The sequence below is a fragment of the Bipolaris victoriae genome (genome assembly GCF_000527765.1).
Source record: "Bipolaris victoriae FI3 unplaced genomic scaffold scaffold_25, whole genome shotgun sequence".
NCBI classification, from domain to species: Eukaryota; Fungi; Ascomycota; class Dothideomycetes; order Pleosporales; family Pleosporaceae; genus Bipolaris; species Bipolaris victoriae.
In genome coordinates, this window is record NW_014575367.1 from 226,771 (window position 1) to 245,339 (window position 18,569).

Consider the following 18,569-nt stretch of genomic DNA (forward strand, 5'->3'; position numbering starts at 1 on the left):
CGCAACGCTTTGTTTTGCGTGTGCCTTGCGCAAGCAGCGACATTCAATAAGTTTCCACACCGAAACCGGAAGCTAACATGTCAACCTCGAGCGATTTCGCTCAATCCCAAGCTACTGACTGGTCGCCACCAGTACCCGCGACAGCAGAACTAGACGCTATCCATGACATCAAGGTAAGAAGAATCACTACGCAATCTTTCAGCACACTGACTCTGACAAGATTGAATGGAAACGACGCATACGAACTACAAACGATGGGCACAAATCTGGAAAGCAACGCCTAGTCGCTGACTTACATGACTTCGAAATATATCGTTCTCCGGATTACGAAAAAAGAGCATACGAGCTAGCCAGCTTGCACTTTCTTGGGCTTCCATTGAACAAGAAACTCTGCTTCGATGGCTTTGTGCGCCTAGGAAATGTCGAGCACTATGTAAAGGGTGTACCATTCCAGCAGTGCTCTATCAAAGACTACACGGACAAACAAAATCCAGAGGTCACGTCCTATATCCAGTCTGAAATGGCGGCCAATGACAATGAATACGATATCTGGTATCAGCTCACTGAACCTACACCACAATATCGGCGCCTCCAGGATGCCTTCCTCTGGATAGCCCAGCTTGGAAAGCATGTTCTTAATTACATGGAAGGCTCTTTGCGCTCGTTAGGCTGCTTCCGTACAGACTTCCACACCTTCCTGAAGCATTGTTTTAGCGACAATCGCGATTTTGAAAACTGGCATGCGGCTTTTCGAAATCAAACGGACTTCCGAGTTGCTGTTGTGACATACACCGAGTACCTGTACAAGGAAGCCTCTCATCAGCCAAATTCCGATCGGTTTGTCAGGCAGCCATTATGGGTTGAGTGCATGGCGAAAGCTGTCACGCCTAATATACCACGAAAGACAGACCCTCAGCAGACAGTTGCGACACCAGCTGTTCATGCTTGTTTTCAAGATATGTACTTCGGGAAGAAAATCCGACCGCAAGCTCCTTCCAAGCACGTCCTTGACAAGCACGAATACAGGAAAAGAAAACTTGGGTTTTTGACGACATCGTCAGCGTCACTTCCCTATGCCGAGTTGTCTAAAGGCTGCCGGCCATATGGAGCATCGCCGGTTATGGTTGGAGATGTGGTTGCTGTAGTCCCAGATGAGGCAGACGTTAAACTGTGGAAACATACGAAGCGAGATTGGCTGGCATATGTCCAACGCACTGAAACTCTCGAAAACGGTGTTCAGCAACTGTTTGTCGTGTGGCTGTATTGGCCTCATGATACAAATATTGCCAAAGCCTACTATCCATTGCAAAACGAAGTGTTTCTATCGGACAATTGCAATTGCACAGAAAGAGCGCTGCTATCCACTGAAGTCAAGGGAAAATACGACGTCGAATGGTGCCCTTCAGTTATCAATACGAAGCGTCTTTTCGTCAGGCAAAAGTACATCCACAACGGGAGCTCATTTGTGAGTATGAAGGACAATGACAAGATTTGCTCTTGTCACAAGGAAACTCGTACAAATGTCGCTACTATGTACAGGTCTGGCGACACTGTTTATCTAACACCACCACCAGATCAGCGGTTACTAGAGCCAGTCATTATCCAATATATTGACGAAAAGAAGGGGTCGGTGACTGTGCGGAAGCTGTTACGACTCGGGCGTGATTGCGCTGAGCTGGGCAAGGATCTGCAACGATCAAGTATCGCTCCAAATGAATTGGTACTCACGGATGAATATTTCGAGACGAAAACTAGTCAGATACAGCGTCACTGTTCCATACGATTCGTCTTAAGATCAGACATCACGGCTAACACGGTGCCCTTCCCTTACAACCGGCAAGGGGCGGGCGACCTATGGTTCATCTCAATGGGATTGAGTGTCAACAAGGATGGACAGAAGAGGCTCTCATATCTTCGGCGCTTGCCATGGAATATGCACGAACGCACAAAGATGGGTTTAGACAACAAACTTAGAGGCCTCAGCATTTTCAGTGGTGGTGGGTTGCTAGACAGAGGTCTCGAAGAAGGTGGCGCTATAGAATTTCGTACCATTGTTGACTCCAGTCAACATGCTATCCGGACGCAACAGGCGAACATCAAGAATTCTTCAACAGTTTGTCTCTACTGTGGCTCAGTAAACACTTTTCTCGATTCAGCGCTCAAGGGCGACACAAGCTTTATTGCTAGAGTTGGTGATGTAGACTTTATTGCTGCAGGATGTCCTTGCGTCGGTATGTATACTTAGTAGTTCCACTACTTAATAATTGGTTAGCTTGGTACTTTGCTAATAGTTCTCACAGCGTTCTCTGGACTTCAGCAAAGCCCCTTTAGCCCGAACTCACTGCTCAACGCATCTCTCGTTAGTACATTCTGCTCTTTTGTGGATCTTTACCGACCATTGTACGGCGTTTTGGAGAACGTGCTGAACATTTCATCAGAGCGGGCCGGTTCAGAACGGGCTGGTTCAGCGCTATCGCAGGTGGTGGCTTGCCTGGTATCATTTGGCTATCAAGTGAACCAGTATATTATGGACTCCTGGAATTATGGCAGCCCACAGAGACGCTCGCGCGCAATACTCACCATAGCAGCTCCCGGTCTTCAGCTAATTATGCAGCCTTATCACACCCACAGCCGATCCGACGAGGAAGTCCGCGGAAGAAGCCTAGGCCAACTACCCAACGGAGAATTCTGTGCTGAGCGTCAGTATTACCCAACGCCTTTTTATCATGTCCCTGCGCAGACTGTTAGTTCCGGGTTGCCCGATATTGGATATGGCGCCGGACAAACATGTATAGCATATCCGGACCACCGAGTCCCTAATGTACCGACTAGGAAAGATAGACCTCTTTTGGATTGTATACCAAAACAACCCCCCGGCTGTGGGTACAAAGAGGCCGAAGAGCTTGGGCGTGTTCCGCCCCATTTACGCAGAACAAGAGAGATTGGCAAATCCTACCAAAGGATAAAAAAAGCTGGTTTAGTGCCCACAATTACAACAAGTGCGTGCATTTCTGACGCCAGGAATGGTGCTGTTATGCATTGGGAAGAAAGCCGATCTCTCAGTCTCCAGGAGGCTCGCCGCACGCAGGGTATAGATGATACTGAGCCGATCATTGGAACAATTAAAGACCAGTGGAGAATTGCCGGTAATGGCGTGGATCGCAAGGTGGGTCTTGCTATCGGGTTAGGGTTGCTTCGAGCCGTCGAAAGCAACGACCTAGAGTTTACATCGACCGGGACTGCCGAAACATTCCTGACTTCAGTTGAGGATGCAGATGACTCCTTGGACCAGAGCTCTCCCAAGCATGACGATGGCTTTTCTCATCTAGAACATATACTCAGCAGTGCTGTGAGTAGGCTTTCTCTAACCCCAGTGGATTGTAAAGCAAAGTCTATACTACAGCCAGCTCAAGTTAAACGCACAAGCGAAGACAACTTGGACTCTAGCAAGCGGCCAAAGAAACAGGCACGAACAAGCAAGGCGCAAGATACTGCTGCCAATGTTGAAAATAGGGCGACATCCATTGATCCGGGTAGGGGTAGCAGACAGAACTCGACAGCTTCAACGGGCTCGACCAGCTCGACAGGCTCGACAAAGGCAAGATGCACACGGCACTCGGGATTACCGGTTGAGTTTGCCCCGAAGAACTGGAGTAAGAGGGTGGAACCAAAGCGTCGTGACCGGATCTGATTGATGATGATTGCGGTGAAGGAAAAGGCAGGAGATGGGGAGTTTATTCATGGATCTTATTGACAAGTCAATCTACCGTACAGTTTACACACGGCACCACATGTACATATACCATTCCGTATGATTCATATCCACACTTTACCTACACAGAAATCCAAAAAAAAGCAATCAACTCCACCATATCAAGCGTGTCACTTTCCACATCCTACCCAGCTTATTTCCACTCCACACCCCACGTCTGCTCTCCCCTCCTAAACGGCACAACCTCCACACTTCCCCCTTGATTCTTCAAAACATCCACAATCCTCTCTCCTCCCCTCCTCAACACAACCCTCTCCCCGCGGCTATCCCCAACCTGATAAAACGCCCTCCCCCACGCCCCAAAAAACCCCTCCAACCCCTCCTGCGTCACCTCTTCCTTGCTGATGACCCCCCTCTCCACCCCCTTCTCAAGTGCATCAAGCACATACCCCAGCGCATGCGGCTGCGTAAAAACGCCGGCTGCAACTTTATCCTCGCCCCTCTTCTTGACCCGTGGATGCGGTGCGGAATCCGTTCCTAGGAAAAACCTACCCTTGCTAGTCACCACAGCACGGATCAACGCATCCCTATCTTCCGGCGTTTTAGCGACAGGCTTGCAGAAACAGAATGGGTCGCCGGCCCAGTCGTCGATGATGAGGGAGAGGTGGTGCGCGGTTATTGTGCCTGCGACGGAGGGGCCGCAGGAGAGGACGGTGGAGAGGGCGGCGGCGGTGCTGCAGTGTTCGAGGATTATGCGGAGGGAGGGGAAGTGTTGGTGGAGGGAGAGGAGAGTGGGGAGGAAGGCGGGTTCGGCGTTGAGAATTGTGATTGCGTCCTTTTTTTCGTTTGAGAGGGGGGCGTGAGAGGGGGTTGAAGGGACTTCGCCGTGGAGGTTTAGGACCATGTTTTGTTTTTCCATTTCGGCGAAGACGGGGTAGAAGGTCTCGTAGTCTAGGACGCCGGAGGAGGAGTTCTGGGATATTGGTTAGTCTTGTTTCGTTTTTTTTCCTTGGGGGGTTTTTTTTCGTATGGATGTTGTGTGGGCTTGACTTACCGTAGTGACACCAGCAGGGTACGATTTCACGCCCGTGATTCCGGCTTTTTTGGCTTCGCGAATGACCTCGGGTGTGATGTCTTCGTGCAAGTAGAGAGACATCAGGTACTCGACATTTGGCTCAATGGCCTTTAGTCGATCGCGGTACTCGAGACATTGCTTCACTGTAGTAATGGGTGGAACAAGGTTTGGCTGTATGATGAGTCAATATCAGAACAAGAACAGCAGAATTTTGTTCAAATCATGTGTAGCAAGAGCAAAGTAAACGGTATAAACTTGAAGTAAGAAAGAAGATACACGTGATATTTGAAAAAGACTGATGACTAAGAAGTAGGAGAGGAGGAAAGCCAAGATACTGTATGACATAAAAGAGCAAACAGGAATTAGAGAAGAGATGGAATCCATTTGGAATCATAGTCGTAAAATATTAGAACACACAAAAACATACCATGACATAGACGGTATTCACACCACCCTTACGAATAGTCGGCGTAACCAACTGCGACATTTCTCCATCGCGCAAGTGCACATGGGCGTCAAACGCCGCAGGCAGCTCAATTTTCTGTATGGTTGTGATATCCATATTTCCCAACTTCGTTGTAACGTTACACAATTGGCGTTAGTATGTCGTTGTTGTGGGGGGTTTGACTACGAGGAACAATTTTGAAATGGGCCCCAAATGCGGGGGGTACGCTAAGCCAAATGGGGCAGAGCACCACAACGGTAGAGATAGGTGCAATGCAATCGCAAAAGTAAAATAAACAGTCTCTATTTGTAGAATGAGTCATTCTCGCTAATCTATTAAGCGATTATAGGCTAGAGCCACCTGGCCCAAAAACATGGCATACATAACCGTTATTACATTCCGTCCATCACTAATTCTCCTAAACACCTTTCGCCATAGGGTATATTATATCCTCCTTACATGCACTTGCGTATCAACTGTCTTGCTCATACAACACCATCCCAGCCTCCTCAGCCTGAATGCATCACGGGCGCGTTCAGCATTCCAGCTGATGCTTCATTCTCCAGCGATATCTTCATTTCGAGCCATGAGTAAAAGTTTGGCGAATTGCAAAATGTCTCATACATGCCGTCTCTTGCGCGATGCCTTTGTAGTGGATTTGATCCGCGAAATTTGACGCTGGTTCCGTGTTTGCTAACGCTGCTCAAAAACTCTCGTACCTGGAAGCTGGCATACCTACCGTTGCCTCCTGGTGTTACGACGTGGGACGTTGCGAGATAGCGATTGATAGGCGCGATGAACTGAGCAGTGAGCTCGGCAAAGTGGCGGCGTATAATGGGTCCGAGGTCTTGCGTCTGATCTCCAAGTTTCAGTAGGGCGTCGATTTGCGATACTACAGTTGGGTCTGATTTGAGAAAGCGTTTCGGGGGAGTGTGGACTTCGATACCACCACCCGGGAGATCGAGAAGTGCGTTACGGCTTGACTTGTGATGTAACGAATGGTGGCGACGCATGGGTACAGGTCCATCAAAGTTTTGCAGGTACAATATGTGCGGGCGGGCTTGGTGACTGGCCTCAACAGCAGCGATGATGCGCTTCAGTAGAAAAGGATTGGTGACACCAGCGATGAATGCCGTTGGGGTACCACCATCGATACCAATACTCTTGAAGTTTGCTTGCATAGTCATATACGGCCGAACCACACCGGCATAGGGGACCGGGCAGATGAGGTCAATAAGCGAAGACACAGCCTCACTCGCTAGTTGTGGAGACTTTGCGATGACGATGACGCTTTCACACAGGATTAGTTTCTCGTAAAGCACATATAGGTCGGTGATGCACGGCATGTAGTGCATGATGGTGTCCCAGGATCCAATCGGTTCATAGGCATAGATGGATTGAGCAGTGTCGGATATCAGAGGGTTGGGACCTGGAAGGCCTTGCAGAGGAAAAGCGCGATGTGGTGCAATGTCCAGTCTCAACATACTGCCCAAGAAAGGTAGGTCATGGTGGCCAAGGGCTGGGGGCATCCAATTATTCATTTGCCGGTACGCCGCTTCCAGAGTGGTTGGGTCACTGAGATGGCCTGATTCCGTCATCTTTTGTAAGATGCGATGATTCAAGGCGGTAAAGTTGTGATGGGAAATCAAGACTAGGGCTCTTTGGTTGAAGCTCCTCTTCATGGTATCGTCAAACTCTTGGCGGAAGATACATGATGCATAGAAGGTGACTGCGCTGCCATGGGGTGCGTTGGGCGAGGTGAGCTGGATGTCAGGCGAATTGTTGGTAATGGCAAAGTCGTAGCAAAGATCCTCGGCAGTCTCTGTGTTTTGTTGCTCTGGGAAGCTGCAGACGTCTTAGACGGGGCAGGTGTGAGCTAGACGAGGAAACGGTACCTGTTGAAGCAAATTGCGCTCAAGTCGCTCGTGGAGAAGGGGATGTGAGGCGGGTAGAGAATCTCGATTTCCGGACTGCCTCAAGTTTCAACATGATGTCGCGAGATTTGGACTGTTGGCTCCTGCCTACCCTATGTCAACATTGAAGTTGCAGACGATGCTGGGGCGGTTAGTCTTGGCTTTGCGTCGCGCAGGTGGTGGTGACTTACAAAGCCACGGCCCAATGCTTGAAGCCCCCCGTTGCAATGGGAGACAGCTTGGGCTCTCGCAGCTTGTCCATGTCGTCTTGTCGTCGATCCCGACGATGGGGGGACAGCAGCTTGTTCTTCAACCTGTGCATCGGGCAGCCTGACGCACCTGACCGGCGCAGGTGAACGCAGCAAGAGTAATGGGTGTGAGGCAGTGGGCAGATGGCGTTGGTCAAAGCGAGAGAAGCTGATGCGCGTCCAATAGGCTAGCAGCTTTAGCGGCAGACGAGGCCGAGGAGCGTCATGGCTATCATTGCGGGGGGTGGGAAGAAGCAAAGGGTCGCGGTGCTGACATGATGGCACTAGAGGGCAGCCATGGCATATCAAGAGAGCCGCTGGCCGGGAGGAGGGTGTGGGCGTGTGAAAGTATCGCGGGAGTCAATGAGCGGGCGCAGGGGTGCGGGCGCTTGTGTACGATGACGTGGGGCGCCCCCGACTCGCGTGTGGCTAGCATCGTCTTGTCTTGTCTTCGTGAGGAAACACCAAGCCGCGGCGGGAGGGTGAATGCTCCTCTACCTGCACGCACCCTAATCCACGCCACCCCGCCGCCTCTCCTAGGGATACGCAGCATGCGAGGCTCGGGCAGCTGCGCCATGTAGACAAGACTCTTGTCCTGCACCCGAGACAAGCCCTCACCATGGACGCCAACATCACAAAAGCCCTCAACGACAAGCTCTACGATAGGCGCAAGAGCGGGGCACTCGAACTCGAAGGCCTCATCCGTGATGCCCTCGCCGCCCAGGACCATGACAGGATAGCAAAGATCGTCCATCAGCTGTGCCATGAGTATGCCTATGCCGTCCACCAGCCCCACGCTCGCAATGGTGGTCTCATAGGACTGGCCGCTGCCTCGATAGCCTTGGGGCCCGAAGTCGCCCGCTACCTCGAGGAAATCGTGCCCCCGGTGCTTGCCTGCTTTAGCGATCAAGATGCCCGTGTACGGTACTACGCGTGCGAGAGCATGTACAACATTGCAAAAGTCGCAAAGGGCGAGATACTCGTCTACTTTAACCAAGTCTTTGATGCTCTCTGCAAGGTATGCCTCCACCCCCCTCACATCTTAAGATTGGACTAATACAGTTGTGTCTAGATGGCCGCAGACTCAGAGCTGTCTGTCAAAAATGGCGCAGAGCTCCTGGACCGCTTGATCAAAGACATTGTCTCAGAATCCGCTGCCAGCTATGTCTCCGTGCTGCAGACTACGCCCGAGCAGCATGACGGCGAGGACGAGCCATATCCATACGCATTCAGCCTTGAACGCTTCTTGCCGCTCCTCGAAGAGCGCATAAACGTCATCAACCCCTTCACCCGCTCCTTCCTAGTTGCATGGATAACACTGCTCGATTCCATACCCGACCTCGAGCTGATTGCTCACCTGCCACGCTTCCTTGGTGGTCTTTTCAAGTTCTTAAGCGACTCCAACCAGGATGTATACACTATGACGCAGGCGGCGCTGGACAGGCTCCTGAACGAGATCAAGAAAATTGCCAGAATCAAAAAGGGCATAGAGGAAAGCAAGAAGAGCAACAGCAAGGACGAGCGCAGGAACTCTGCCGATAGTATCCGCAGCGGAAGCGATGCGTCTGACTTTACGCCCCTCGACCCGCATGATTCGATTGACGACAAGGGCGATGCCAGTGGAGAAAGTGGCTCTGTTTCTGGCGAGAGCGAAAAGTCTGTACACGGCGATGGCAACTGGATACCAGGCCAGGATGTGCACGTCGACCACCCCAAAATTCTTGGGATACTCGTTGACTTTCTAGCTCCACCGCCTGGTAGGATTTGTGTCTGAAAGGAGAAGCTGAACTATGCTAACATGATTGCAGATACAGAAGAGGAGCAGACCGAGATATTACTGACAGCCCTGCGCTGGATCGACAACTTCTTTGACATTTGTCCAGAAGATATCATGCCGTTTGTCCCGAGCCTTCTGTCGCACGTGTTGCCCCGCATGTCCCATGAGGTTGATACCGTTCGCAAAGCAGCAGTTAAGGTCAATGCTTCGCTTATGGATTACATCTTATCCTTATCTGATGACAATCGTCCACGAGATGGCGGCGCAAGTGGACAGATCCAGTTGCCACCTTCCCTCTCTGAGCTCGGGAAGGAGCTTACTGGTGCACAGCGGCGAGACTCTAATCTCTCTGGCCGTTTGCTCAAGGCGGTTATCCGTGACCAGGCAAACAAGGCTGAGTCACCTGACGGCAGGTCCCCTACGCCCGCAGAGGACAGTGGTTCGTCTCCTCGCCCAATACCAGAGTTGGATTACCAAGCTGCAGTCAGTGCCTTAACACTGCAATTTTTGAATGAACATGAAGCTACTCGTGTTGCCGCTATCGCGTGGCTAATTATGCTACACAGGATGGCACCCGGTAGAGTGAGTAGACATGCAGTACGACCTACACAGCACTAATCCGTATGCAGATACTAACAGTGGACGACGGAACCTTTCCAGCACTGCTTAAGACACTATCTGACCCTTCCGATGCGGTCGTTACGCGCGACTTGCTACTCCTCTCTCAGATATCTCTGCACAGCGATGATACATACTTCACCTCGTTTATGGTCAACCTGCTGAAGTTGTTCTGTACCGACCGCAGGCTGCTCGAGACGCGCGGTAACTTGATTATTAGACAGCTATGCCTCACCCTGAGTGCTGAACGGATCTATCGTACCATGGCCGATTGCCTAGCGAAAGATGAAGATGTCGAGTTTGCAAGCATCATGGTACAAAACCTCAACAACAACCTCATCACTGCGCCAGAGCTTGCAGACCTGCGGAGGCGACTGAGGAACCTTGACAGCAAGGACGGCCAATCCTTTTTCGTCACTCTTTTCAAGGCTTGGTGTCACAACGCCGTGGCTACTTTCTCACTGTGTCTCCTCGCTCAAGCCTACGAACAGGCATACCATTTACTACAAGTCTTGTAGGTGATTCACTCGCATTCGTACAGATACAGAGACTGACTCTTATAGCGCCGAACTTGAGATGACGGTCAACATGCTTATTCAGATCGACAAGCTTGTCCAACTTCTGGAGTCTCCGGTCTTCACTTGTAAGATTCCTTAACCTGAGATCTGTACGGAGTCGCTAATCAAGTTGCAGATCTCCGCATGCAGCTCCTCGAGCCTGAACGATATCCGCACTTGTACAAATGCATGTACGGTCTACTGATGCTACTTCCCCAATCCTCTGCTTTTGCTGCGCTTAAGAATCGCCTCAACAGCGTCTCGGCCATAGGCTACCTGCATATTGCGCCTCAGCGCAGCAGCTCGACGTATGTGCACCCTTCCTCTTCCCCCACTTTAAACCACTTGCGGCAAAAAAGCTCAGAAGCCGGCGCGAACAGTAGTAGCGGTAGTGGCATTGCCTCACCTGGAGGAGCCAATATATCCAACTTCGAACGGTCTGGCCGATTGAAGCCAAGAGACGTGCTGGGCGGCGCAGAAGCGGGTGCAACAGTGAAGTGGACCGAGTTGCTAGAGCGGTTCAAGCAGACGCAGGAAAAGGCAAGGCGCAGTCAACGAATGGCCAGCATGGGCGAAGAAGAGGAGGTCTACGAGAAAATGGGCCCAACAGTACCGACTCCATCTGCACCACCCAAGAGTGTTGCCGGGCTCAGACCAGGAAGTCCTGCAGGCGCAATGAGACCACCACCAGCGCCTGCGCCGCCTGGCCCTCTACCAGGACACAAGCCGCGGTCTAGCCTGAGTAACCTGGGAAGGTTTGCTGGGGGAGTGGCAGGGAGAAGAAAGGATAAGAAATAGGCAGGTGGGGATGAGCATAGGCTGGTTTATTGATGTGTTTTTGGCGGGCGCGAGTGATTATGAGATGCATTGTTGGCGTCTGTTTGGAGCAAGGTCGATTTGTTTACGGTCATCGTTAGGCATGGACGGCGTCTATTACGACAGTGTTTCTTTAGCGATGTTTGCCCTTTCTGAACCTCACCCCATCGCCGTCTTTCTCCTTCCATCCAGTCGCTTCTGCTCCCTCGCTCTCGTCACCCAACACCCATGTCTTGACAATCTCCTTTATCTCAGGCTTCTTCTTCTCCAACCTCTTTGCTTCCTTGACCTTTCTCACATATCCGCTATAGACTGCCACTTCGGCTACGGCTATGCCCAGGGAGCCTCCCATGCTCAATCCCAGCCTCGAGCCAACGGTCCAGTGACGTGCGGCGACCCATATGAAGACGGCGACGCAGACAATGGAGATTAATATGTTGATGATGAGTATGATCTGGCGATGCACTTCCTCATAAGACAAGTCATCTTCTTCGCTCGTTGTCTGTCGAGCACCGATGCTGAAGGGTTCTGGGGCGTGGGGGAAGCGCTGGGAAAAGGTTTCGCGGGTAGGCGGTGGATGGAGCATACGCTCATAGGAGAGGGCTTCTTGCTCAGCGCGGAGGCGAGCCATGAGGGCCTCGTACTCGGGCGTCTTTGCTGGCTTTGGGGGCGGGGGCGGGGTGTACAATGTGGTGTTGGTGAGAAGAGATGCGAGAGTCCTGGGAATGGGTTCTTCGGCATCTTTTGTGGCCTCGTCACCAGTTACAAATTCATCTGACTTCGAACGAGGGAGATGCTTCTTGAGCAGCTTGGAGAGGTCGACCAGCTGGCTGTGTGAGATGGGGTTGCCTGGTGTGGCATGTACGAGCGTGGGTTCGTCGGTGCGTTGCAGGCTGGCGTACTCGTCGGGCGATAACTCCTCAGCTTTTGCGACTGCCCGGACAATACCGGGCGTCATGGTTAGAAGCACCATGGTGGAGTGTGATTGTATGTATGGTGGTGGTATGTACTGGTCTGGAAGAAAGTTCCGACATCTCACGCATGTGCGGCACGTCGGTATCGCCAACGTCGCGACTGGCAGGGATAATGCGGCGGCCGTAGGGAGCTAGCGTTCCGAACGTCATGGATATTTTAAACTTACCAAATCTCGGCCGTAGCTTACAGGCCAACTCCAATTGTGCGGCAACTAGCTCACCTCCGCCCACTTCCTCTGCTGCGGGACCCTGCCAGAATTGCTCAATTGCACCTGGAAACCGCCATTCGCCCTCTGCGACATCGCCAGCACCCAAACTCCCCCTCCATGTTGAGCCGCTCTCCCCGGCTCGTGCCGTTTATCGCGCGACCGCAAACCTCCTCTCCTTCCTCTACAACATACCGCTCGATATGTCCCTACAGTAGCGTCGCCCTCTCACGCTCTATACAAAGCCAAAATGCTGCCCCGACACTGCACCACCCCTCCCGGCGGCGGCACCAATCGTCCTGGGCTACCGCTGTGAACGTTGCGCAGCATGTGCGGGCGACGCCGCCGCCAGATGCGCCAATAAAGATGGATCCTTTCCAAACAGTGGCGCGAGAAATGAAGTTTTTGACAGGCAACATACGGCAATTGCTCGGCTCTGGACATCCCACCCTCGACACTGTGGCCAAGTACTACACGCAAAGTGAGGGGAAATATGTACGGCCCATGCTTGTTCTGTTGATGAGTCGCGCTACGGCCCTCACACCCCACCGAAACGTTGCGAGGGGTGGTATTGGTAGCCAAAGCGCAGACATTAGCATAACAAACCCGAGTATCCTCGCAGACGAGAACCCAGACACCAGCCCCATTAGCAGCATACGACATGACTCTGCGTACACTCCAGAAGACAGCGACATTCTCCCTTCACAACGGCGGCTCGCAGAAATCACCGAACTCATCCACACAGCCAGTCTGCTCCACGACGATGTTATCGACCACTCCGTCTCGCGCCGCGCCGCGCCCTCTGCAAACATTGAATTTGGCAACAAGATGGCAGTGCTAGCCGGAGATTTCTTGCTAGGTAGAGCATCCGTCGCGCTTGCTCGTCTGCGCGACCCAGAAGTCACAGAGCTGCTTGCTACGGTCATTGCCAACCTCGTCGAGGGCGAATTCATGCAACTCAAGAACACTGCGCGCGACGAAAAGAACCCCATCTGGACTGAGGAAACCGTCTCGTATTACCTTCAAAAGACATATCTCAAGTCGGCCTCGCTCATCTCGAAGAGTTGTCGTGCCGCTGCTATCCTCGGTGGTTCGACTCCGGATGTGGTCGAAGCGGCGTATCTCTACGGCAAGAATCTCGGTCTCGCATTCCAGCTCGTAGATGATATGCTGGACTACACAGTTAGCGAAGCTGAGCTGGGAAAGCCAGCTGGTGCGGATCTGGAACTCGGACTAGCGACTGCGCCACTCCTTTTTGCGTGGAAGGAAAATAAGAGTCTGGGCAAGTTGGTGGGCAGGAAGTTTTCGGAGCAGGGGGATGTGCAGCAGGTTAGTCTTTTCTTTCTTTTCTTTTTCTTCGTCTCCTTTTCTCTCTAAATCAGCATTGCACTTTCTAATTCAGCGGAAAACTATGTACCCCAGTTTCGAGAAATTTATTGCTAACATCACAACCACAAGGCCCGCCAAATCGTCGCCCAATCCTCAGGCCTCGAGCAAACCCGTGCCCTCGCCCAGGAATACGTCGATAAAGCCATCGATGCTATTTCCTTCTTCCCGGACTCGGAAGCCAAAACTGGTCTTGTGGAAATGTGCACAAAGGTTATGAAGAGGAGGAAGTAGAAGAATATGCGTAATCTTGACAAAAAAAAGAAGAGAAAGAAAAGTAAACAGTAGATTTTTTCGGAGGAGCTGCTCTTGGACCTTTTGGGTTGGAAAGCATAGTAGTGCTGTGCTGCATTTGTTGTCATCTTCACTATACATTTTGTTCTTGGTCGAAATGGAAAAGGGATGTTGATTTGCATATATATATATTCCCCCCCCCTCCCCCCCCTCTTCTTACTTATTTCACCCTTTCTCTTCTTTCACTCTTTGAATGCTTGTTTATTCCCACTGGCATTCGAAATAACATGGTTGTTTTGAACTGATGGGAAAAAGAAGCTGGTTATACAAGTTGAGAAGAAAAACTGGGAAGAGTTCATGTACGAGTACGTGGTGTACAAGATATAACAATCTGCATATTTGGTCAAGATTTCACATTCTGTCCTACAATTTTATCGGAGTCTATCATCATTCAGAATATCTACTCATCTCCTACACAAAAAAACCCGTACATCTATATATCCGCCTCAAACGGCCTAACAATCTGCCCCTTTTCCTGCAAGTAATCCTTGACCTGCTTAACCGTGTACTCGCCTCTGTGGAACTGCAAAAAGGATTAACAAACACATCCATTATACGCTTTTGGTTCTAGTGACTTACCATTCCAGCACCCAACGCAGCATCCGTCTTCGTCTTCGCAAACACCTCTTCAAAATGACCCGGGTTACCCGCTCCACTACTCGCAATGACAGGAATCTTGATAGCGCTCTTGACATCGTTGATGAGTTCAGTGTCGAACCCGCTATTGCTGCCATCTTTATCTATGCAGTTAAGTAGAATCTCGCCTGTGCCCATAGCCTCAACGGCTTGAACAAGCTGCCGAACGTCAAAGTCTCGACCTTCACGTCCGCCCTTGATGGTGCACTGGTACCAGCAGTATTCCTCGCCGTTGGGGCCAGGAATAGCCGTCTTGATGGTGTGGTGGGGAGTTGCGTCAGGTGAGGAGACGTATATACGTTTAGGGTCTACGCTGACGACGACGGCTTGGTTGCCGTAGGCCGACGAAATGGTTTCGATGGCCGTGGTACCCGAGAGCTTGCTGCCTCGCGCGTAGTACTCTTCGGCTGCGGTTACGGCGTCCGAGCCGATGCTTACCTTGTCCGCACCAGACTTGAAGTACATGGTGGCGATGTCCAGAGCGGAAATCTTGGTGCCGTCGGTGTCAACGGTGTCGCGGATGCCTCCGCCTATTGTGAGAGGGACGAAGACTGTCTCGCTTGTGCGACGCAGGATCTCGAGCATCGGTGTATCGGCGACAGGGCAGTTGCGGAAGGAAGTGATGTTTAGGAAGGTAACTTCATCAGCGCCTTGCTCGTAGTACTTCTTGGCCATCTCGACGGGCTTGCCTAGGTTTCGCACTTCGTTTCCAGCACCCGACTTTTCACGCACATCGTACTGATCGCCTTTTGTCACGACGAGGTCACCCTGGTCGTTGGTCCGTACGTCGAGGCATGCAATGACTCGTCTTGTAAGGCCTTCTTTTGTGTCGACTGCCGATGGCTTCTCGGAGAGCTTCTCTGTCTTCTTTCCTTCCAAGAAAGCCTTGAGAACGCGGAGACCTGCAGCACCACTCTTTTCGGGGTGGAACTGTGTCACGAAGATGTTGTCCTTTGCCACTGCGCCCACGAACTCCTCGTCACCATACCGCGCGGTTGCGACTGTCCATCCTTCCTTCTCCAACTTGCCCTCCTCGTAAGGTACAGCGTAGGAGTGAACATAGTAGTATTTGGATGTCGGTCGGAGCCCGTATAATGACTCATCTGTCACCTCGCCAGGCCGTGATGTGTTTGCGCTGTTCCATCCGATGTGAGGTACACTCTTGTCTGTGTCTTGAAATCTACGCAAGCACGCTGGTATCACACCCAATCCCTTGACTTGTGCATCCTCTTCGGATCCTTCAAATAGCGCTTGTAGGCCGACGCATATTCCCATAAAAGGCTTCCCAGCCTTGATGTGTTCGCGAATCGGCTCGGTGTAACCGGCCTTTTCTAACTGAGATAGACAGTGGCCAAAGTGTCCAACACCAGGGATGATAAGTTTCTATGGGTGATGCTGTATCAGCACTTGCCAATTGCTGTACACTTCTTGGTCGTGGAGCAGTAGTACCTCTGCCTCGGCAACTTGAGCAGGTGACTTGACCCATTCTACCGTGTAGCCAACTTTTTCAATGGCATTGACGAGGGATCGGACGTTGCCAGCAACATAATCGAGCATGTGAACCTTCGACATGGTGAAATAATGTTTCAATATTTTAGATGATAATAAGGAACTGTCTGACTCCAAACGGCGCGGTGGAAGGAAATTTGGATGGACCCCTCCGTCATTGGAGGGAGGGGCAGCTACAGCCACGCTAACGACTAGTGCCCGCAGAATCCCTGTCAAACAAATCTTTGGATCTCCGTCCTCCGCGCAACATTTTCCAAGGAACGCCGTCTTCACATCCACAACCCATAAACTCCCACACGCACCCAGTCGCCCGTCGTCGCAATGGTGCGCAAACTGAAGCATCATGAGCAGAAGCTCTTGAAGAAGGTATGCGCCTGCTGGGCCGAAATCCACCACGCGACAGAACACTTCAAATGCTAATTCTATGCTGTTAGGTCGACTTCAACACCTACAAGAGCGACAATGAGTAAGTGCAATGGATTATTCATACATTATGAGTGATAATAATTTCGTGTCAGTCACCGAGAAGCAGCGGTAATGCGACGCTATGCCATCCAAGGCCGAGATGACTACCGAAAGTACAACCAGCTCGCTGGTTCATTGCGACAGCTCGCCCATAAGATTGCCGCCCTCGACCCTTCAGATCCCTTCCGACGGAAACACGAAGACCTTATGCTAGAAAAGCTATGGGACATGGGCATCCTTGGTACCGGTGGTGGAGGCAGGGGAAAGCTGAGTGACATCGAGCACAAGGTCACCGTCTCTGCTTTTGCACGGAGGAGGCTGCCTGTTGTCATGACGCGCCTGCGCATGGCTGATCATATTCAAGCCGCTACTACGCTCATTGAGCAAGGTCACGTCCGCGTGGGAACAGATGTCATCACGGATCCCGCCTACCTCGTCACCAGGAACATGGAGGACTTTGTGACCTGGGTAGACTCTTCCAAGATTAAGCGAAACATTATGAAATACCGCGACAAGCTGGACGACTTTGAGCTCGAGGCTTTGTAAGGGACACAGTGGATTTCCAAAGGGCGGCGTTTTGGTCATTTCGGCATTTCAAGGCGTTTTGTATTGGCGATATCCGACAATGAGAAGGAAAGAATTTAACATTTACTAACATGAATTATTCAATGGATTTCCTGGCACCACTAGCAACATTACGCTTCAAGCACCAGCATTTCTACTAGATTTCCGAACTATGGTCTGCGCATCAACTAAAAAGAAGAATTAAAGATGTAACAGAATAGAATCAAAAACTGCTACTCTCTCAAGTTGTTCCGAGCCCTCTTGTTGCATCCTTGGGCAAATTCGTTTCAATTGCATACATTAGCGAGATCTCCCAAGGCACTGATAATATCAGGATGGGAAGTACGGTAGATATCTTGCTCTTGATAAATATCTGCCCAAATGCGCACTTCACAACGCAGTCAAAGGGTCTATGCGCACCAGACCCCAGCTTGACGACATATACGCTCGAGTCCTAAGTAGTTTAAAGAAAAGCCGTATGCAAAGCAATCACACCAACATGTATCTCTGCCTTAGCGCTTCTCTCAGTTTCATCATCAGCATACTTTAGCTTCGCTTCTTCCGCCCTCTTGCTGGGCTATACTATGAGGCACGTTTGACCCAGGAGCCTAGTCACTAGGGTTTCGTGTGTGCTCAACTTAAAATCAAGCTCAAAGAGTTTATAAAATCGAGATAAGTATAGAATACAATGTCCTGAACGCAGCGTGCAGTGGTGGGGACGGCGAGCTTACCACATTGTCGTGAAGGCGGGGATGTGGGTCTACTCACGAACGCGCGGGGCATACTTACACCACTATCTGTACTGCTACCGAAGACCGACCGAAGTGTTTTTTGGGTCATTTGGAATGCTATTTCTAGGTCCAACAATATATATTACACAGGAGCGTATCAGCCATCGATCCTATGTCAAGTTAGTATTATTACCAATAATCAATGGGTACGGCTCAAAGGCAAGATAGTACCTTCACCCAAAGTCCCCAATATCTTCAATCACCATAGAACTCATTGCTGTCGCTGTACGATTAGGTTTCTCTTCCACATCAGGGAATTGTCAACGCTTAGTTACGATATGCCACTCAATCTTCAGCATCACGTACGACTTGCCCTGCTCAAAACCATGACGCCTGTCACGTGGTATAAAAAGGCTATATGAACAAGGCAGACACCAACATCCATTATTATGGGCCGCCGGTGAGGGGGAAACGTGACGAGGATACTCAGGATTGCTAAGTGTGTCAACCTATTATTGGTTCGTTGTTATCCCCACCTGCCACATACAAGGCGGTGTCAAGGCATTCAGAACAGCCTCGCCACCTCATCGACGTTATCTCAAAACCGGTCAATCCAGTGGCGAAAAACAAGCTCCTGAGCGTC

The 18,569-nt window shown here is 51.0% G+C and overlaps 8 protein-coding genes across 8 annotated transcripts; 4 read left to right on the forward strand and 4 right to left on the reverse strand.

The window, feature by feature from the left end:
* Positions 1 to 77: 77 nt before the first annotated feature.
* COCVIDRAFT_94049 (hypothetical protein) lies at positions 78 to 3,691 on the forward strand (the record flags this gene model as incomplete). Its single annotated transcript, XM_014703102.1, has 4 exons — positions 78 to 173; positions 221 to 2,231; positions 2,301 to 3,222; positions 3,358 to 3,691. 4 exons carry the CDS (start codon positions 78 to 80, stop codon positions 3,689 to 3,691), a joined length of 3,363 nt encoding a protein of 1,120 aa, XP_014558588.1.
* Positions 3,692 to 3,905: 214 nt separating this feature from the next.
* On the reverse strand, positions 3,906 to 5,349 carry COCVIDRAFT_94231 (hypothetical protein; the record flags this gene model as incomplete). Its single annotated transcript, XM_014703103.1, has 3 exons — positions 3,906 to 4,685; positions 4,767 to 4,958; positions 5,215 to 5,349. 3 exons carry the CDS (start codon positions 5,347 to 5,349, stop codon positions 3,906 to 3,908), a joined length of 1,107 nt encoding a protein of 368 aa, XP_014558589.1.
* A 392-nt stretch (positions 5,350 to 5,741) lies between these two features.
* COCVIDRAFT_25007 (hypothetical protein) lies at positions 5,742 to 7,407 on the reverse strand (the record flags this gene model as incomplete). Its single annotated transcript, XM_014703040.1, has 4 exons — positions 5,742 to 7,077; positions 7,128 to 7,202; positions 7,258 to 7,287; positions 7,337 to 7,407. The coding sequence occupies 4 exons, from the start codon at positions 7,405 to 7,407 to the stop codon at positions 5,742 to 5,744; spliced, it is 1,512 nt and encodes a 503-aa protein (XP_014558526.1).
* A 605-nt stretch (positions 7,408 to 8,012) lies between these two features.
* COCVIDRAFT_25008 (hypothetical protein) lies at positions 8,013 to 11,143 on the forward strand (the record flags this gene model as incomplete). Its single annotated transcript, XM_014703041.1, has 6 exons — positions 8,013 to 8,411; positions 8,466 to 9,150; positions 9,202 to 9,752; positions 9,800 to 10,302; positions 10,352 to 10,431; positions 10,482 to 11,143. 6 exons carry the CDS (start codon positions 8,013 to 8,015, stop codon positions 11,141 to 11,143), a joined length of 2,880 nt encoding a protein of 959 aa, XP_014558527.1.
* Positions 11,144 to 11,294: 151 nt separating this feature from the next.
* Positions 11,295 to 12,134, reverse strand: COCVIDRAFT_14390 (hypothetical protein; the record flags this gene model as incomplete). The annotated part of the gene is made up of 1 exon (XM_014703026.1): positions 11,295 to 12,134. The coding sequence occupies one exon, from the start codon at positions 12,132 to 12,134 to the stop codon at positions 11,295 to 11,297; it is 840 nt and encodes a 279-aa protein (XP_014558512.1).
* A 573-nt stretch (positions 12,135 to 12,707) lies between these two features.
* Positions 12,708 to 13,961, forward strand: COCVIDRAFT_94200 (hypothetical protein; the record flags this gene model as incomplete). Its single annotated transcript, XM_014703104.1, has 2 exons — positions 12,708 to 13,670; positions 13,800 to 13,961. The coding sequence occupies 2 exons, from the start codon at positions 12,708 to 12,710 to the stop codon at positions 13,959 to 13,961; spliced, it is 1,125 nt and encodes a 374-aa protein (XP_014558590.1).
* A 493-nt stretch (positions 13,962 to 14,454) lies between these two features.
* COCVIDRAFT_94220 (hypothetical protein) lies at positions 14,455 to 16,229 on the reverse strand (the record flags this gene model as incomplete). Its single annotated transcript, XM_014703105.1, has 3 exons — positions 14,455 to 14,544; positions 14,601 to 16,040; positions 16,107 to 16,229. 3 exons carry the CDS (start codon positions 16,227 to 16,229, stop codon positions 14,455 to 14,457), a joined length of 1,653 nt encoding a protein of 550 aa, XP_014558591.1.
* Positions 16,230 to 16,487: 258 nt separating this feature from the next.
* COCVIDRAFT_94111 (hypothetical protein) lies at positions 16,488 to 17,177 on the forward strand (the record flags this gene model as incomplete). The annotated part of the gene is made up of 3 exons (XM_014703106.1): positions 16,488 to 16,532; positions 16,601 to 16,632; positions 16,685 to 17,177. 3 exons carry the CDS (start codon positions 16,488 to 16,490, stop codon positions 17,175 to 17,177), a joined length of 570 nt encoding a protein of 189 aa, XP_014558592.1.
* Positions 17,178 to 18,569: the final 1,392 nt, after the last annotated feature.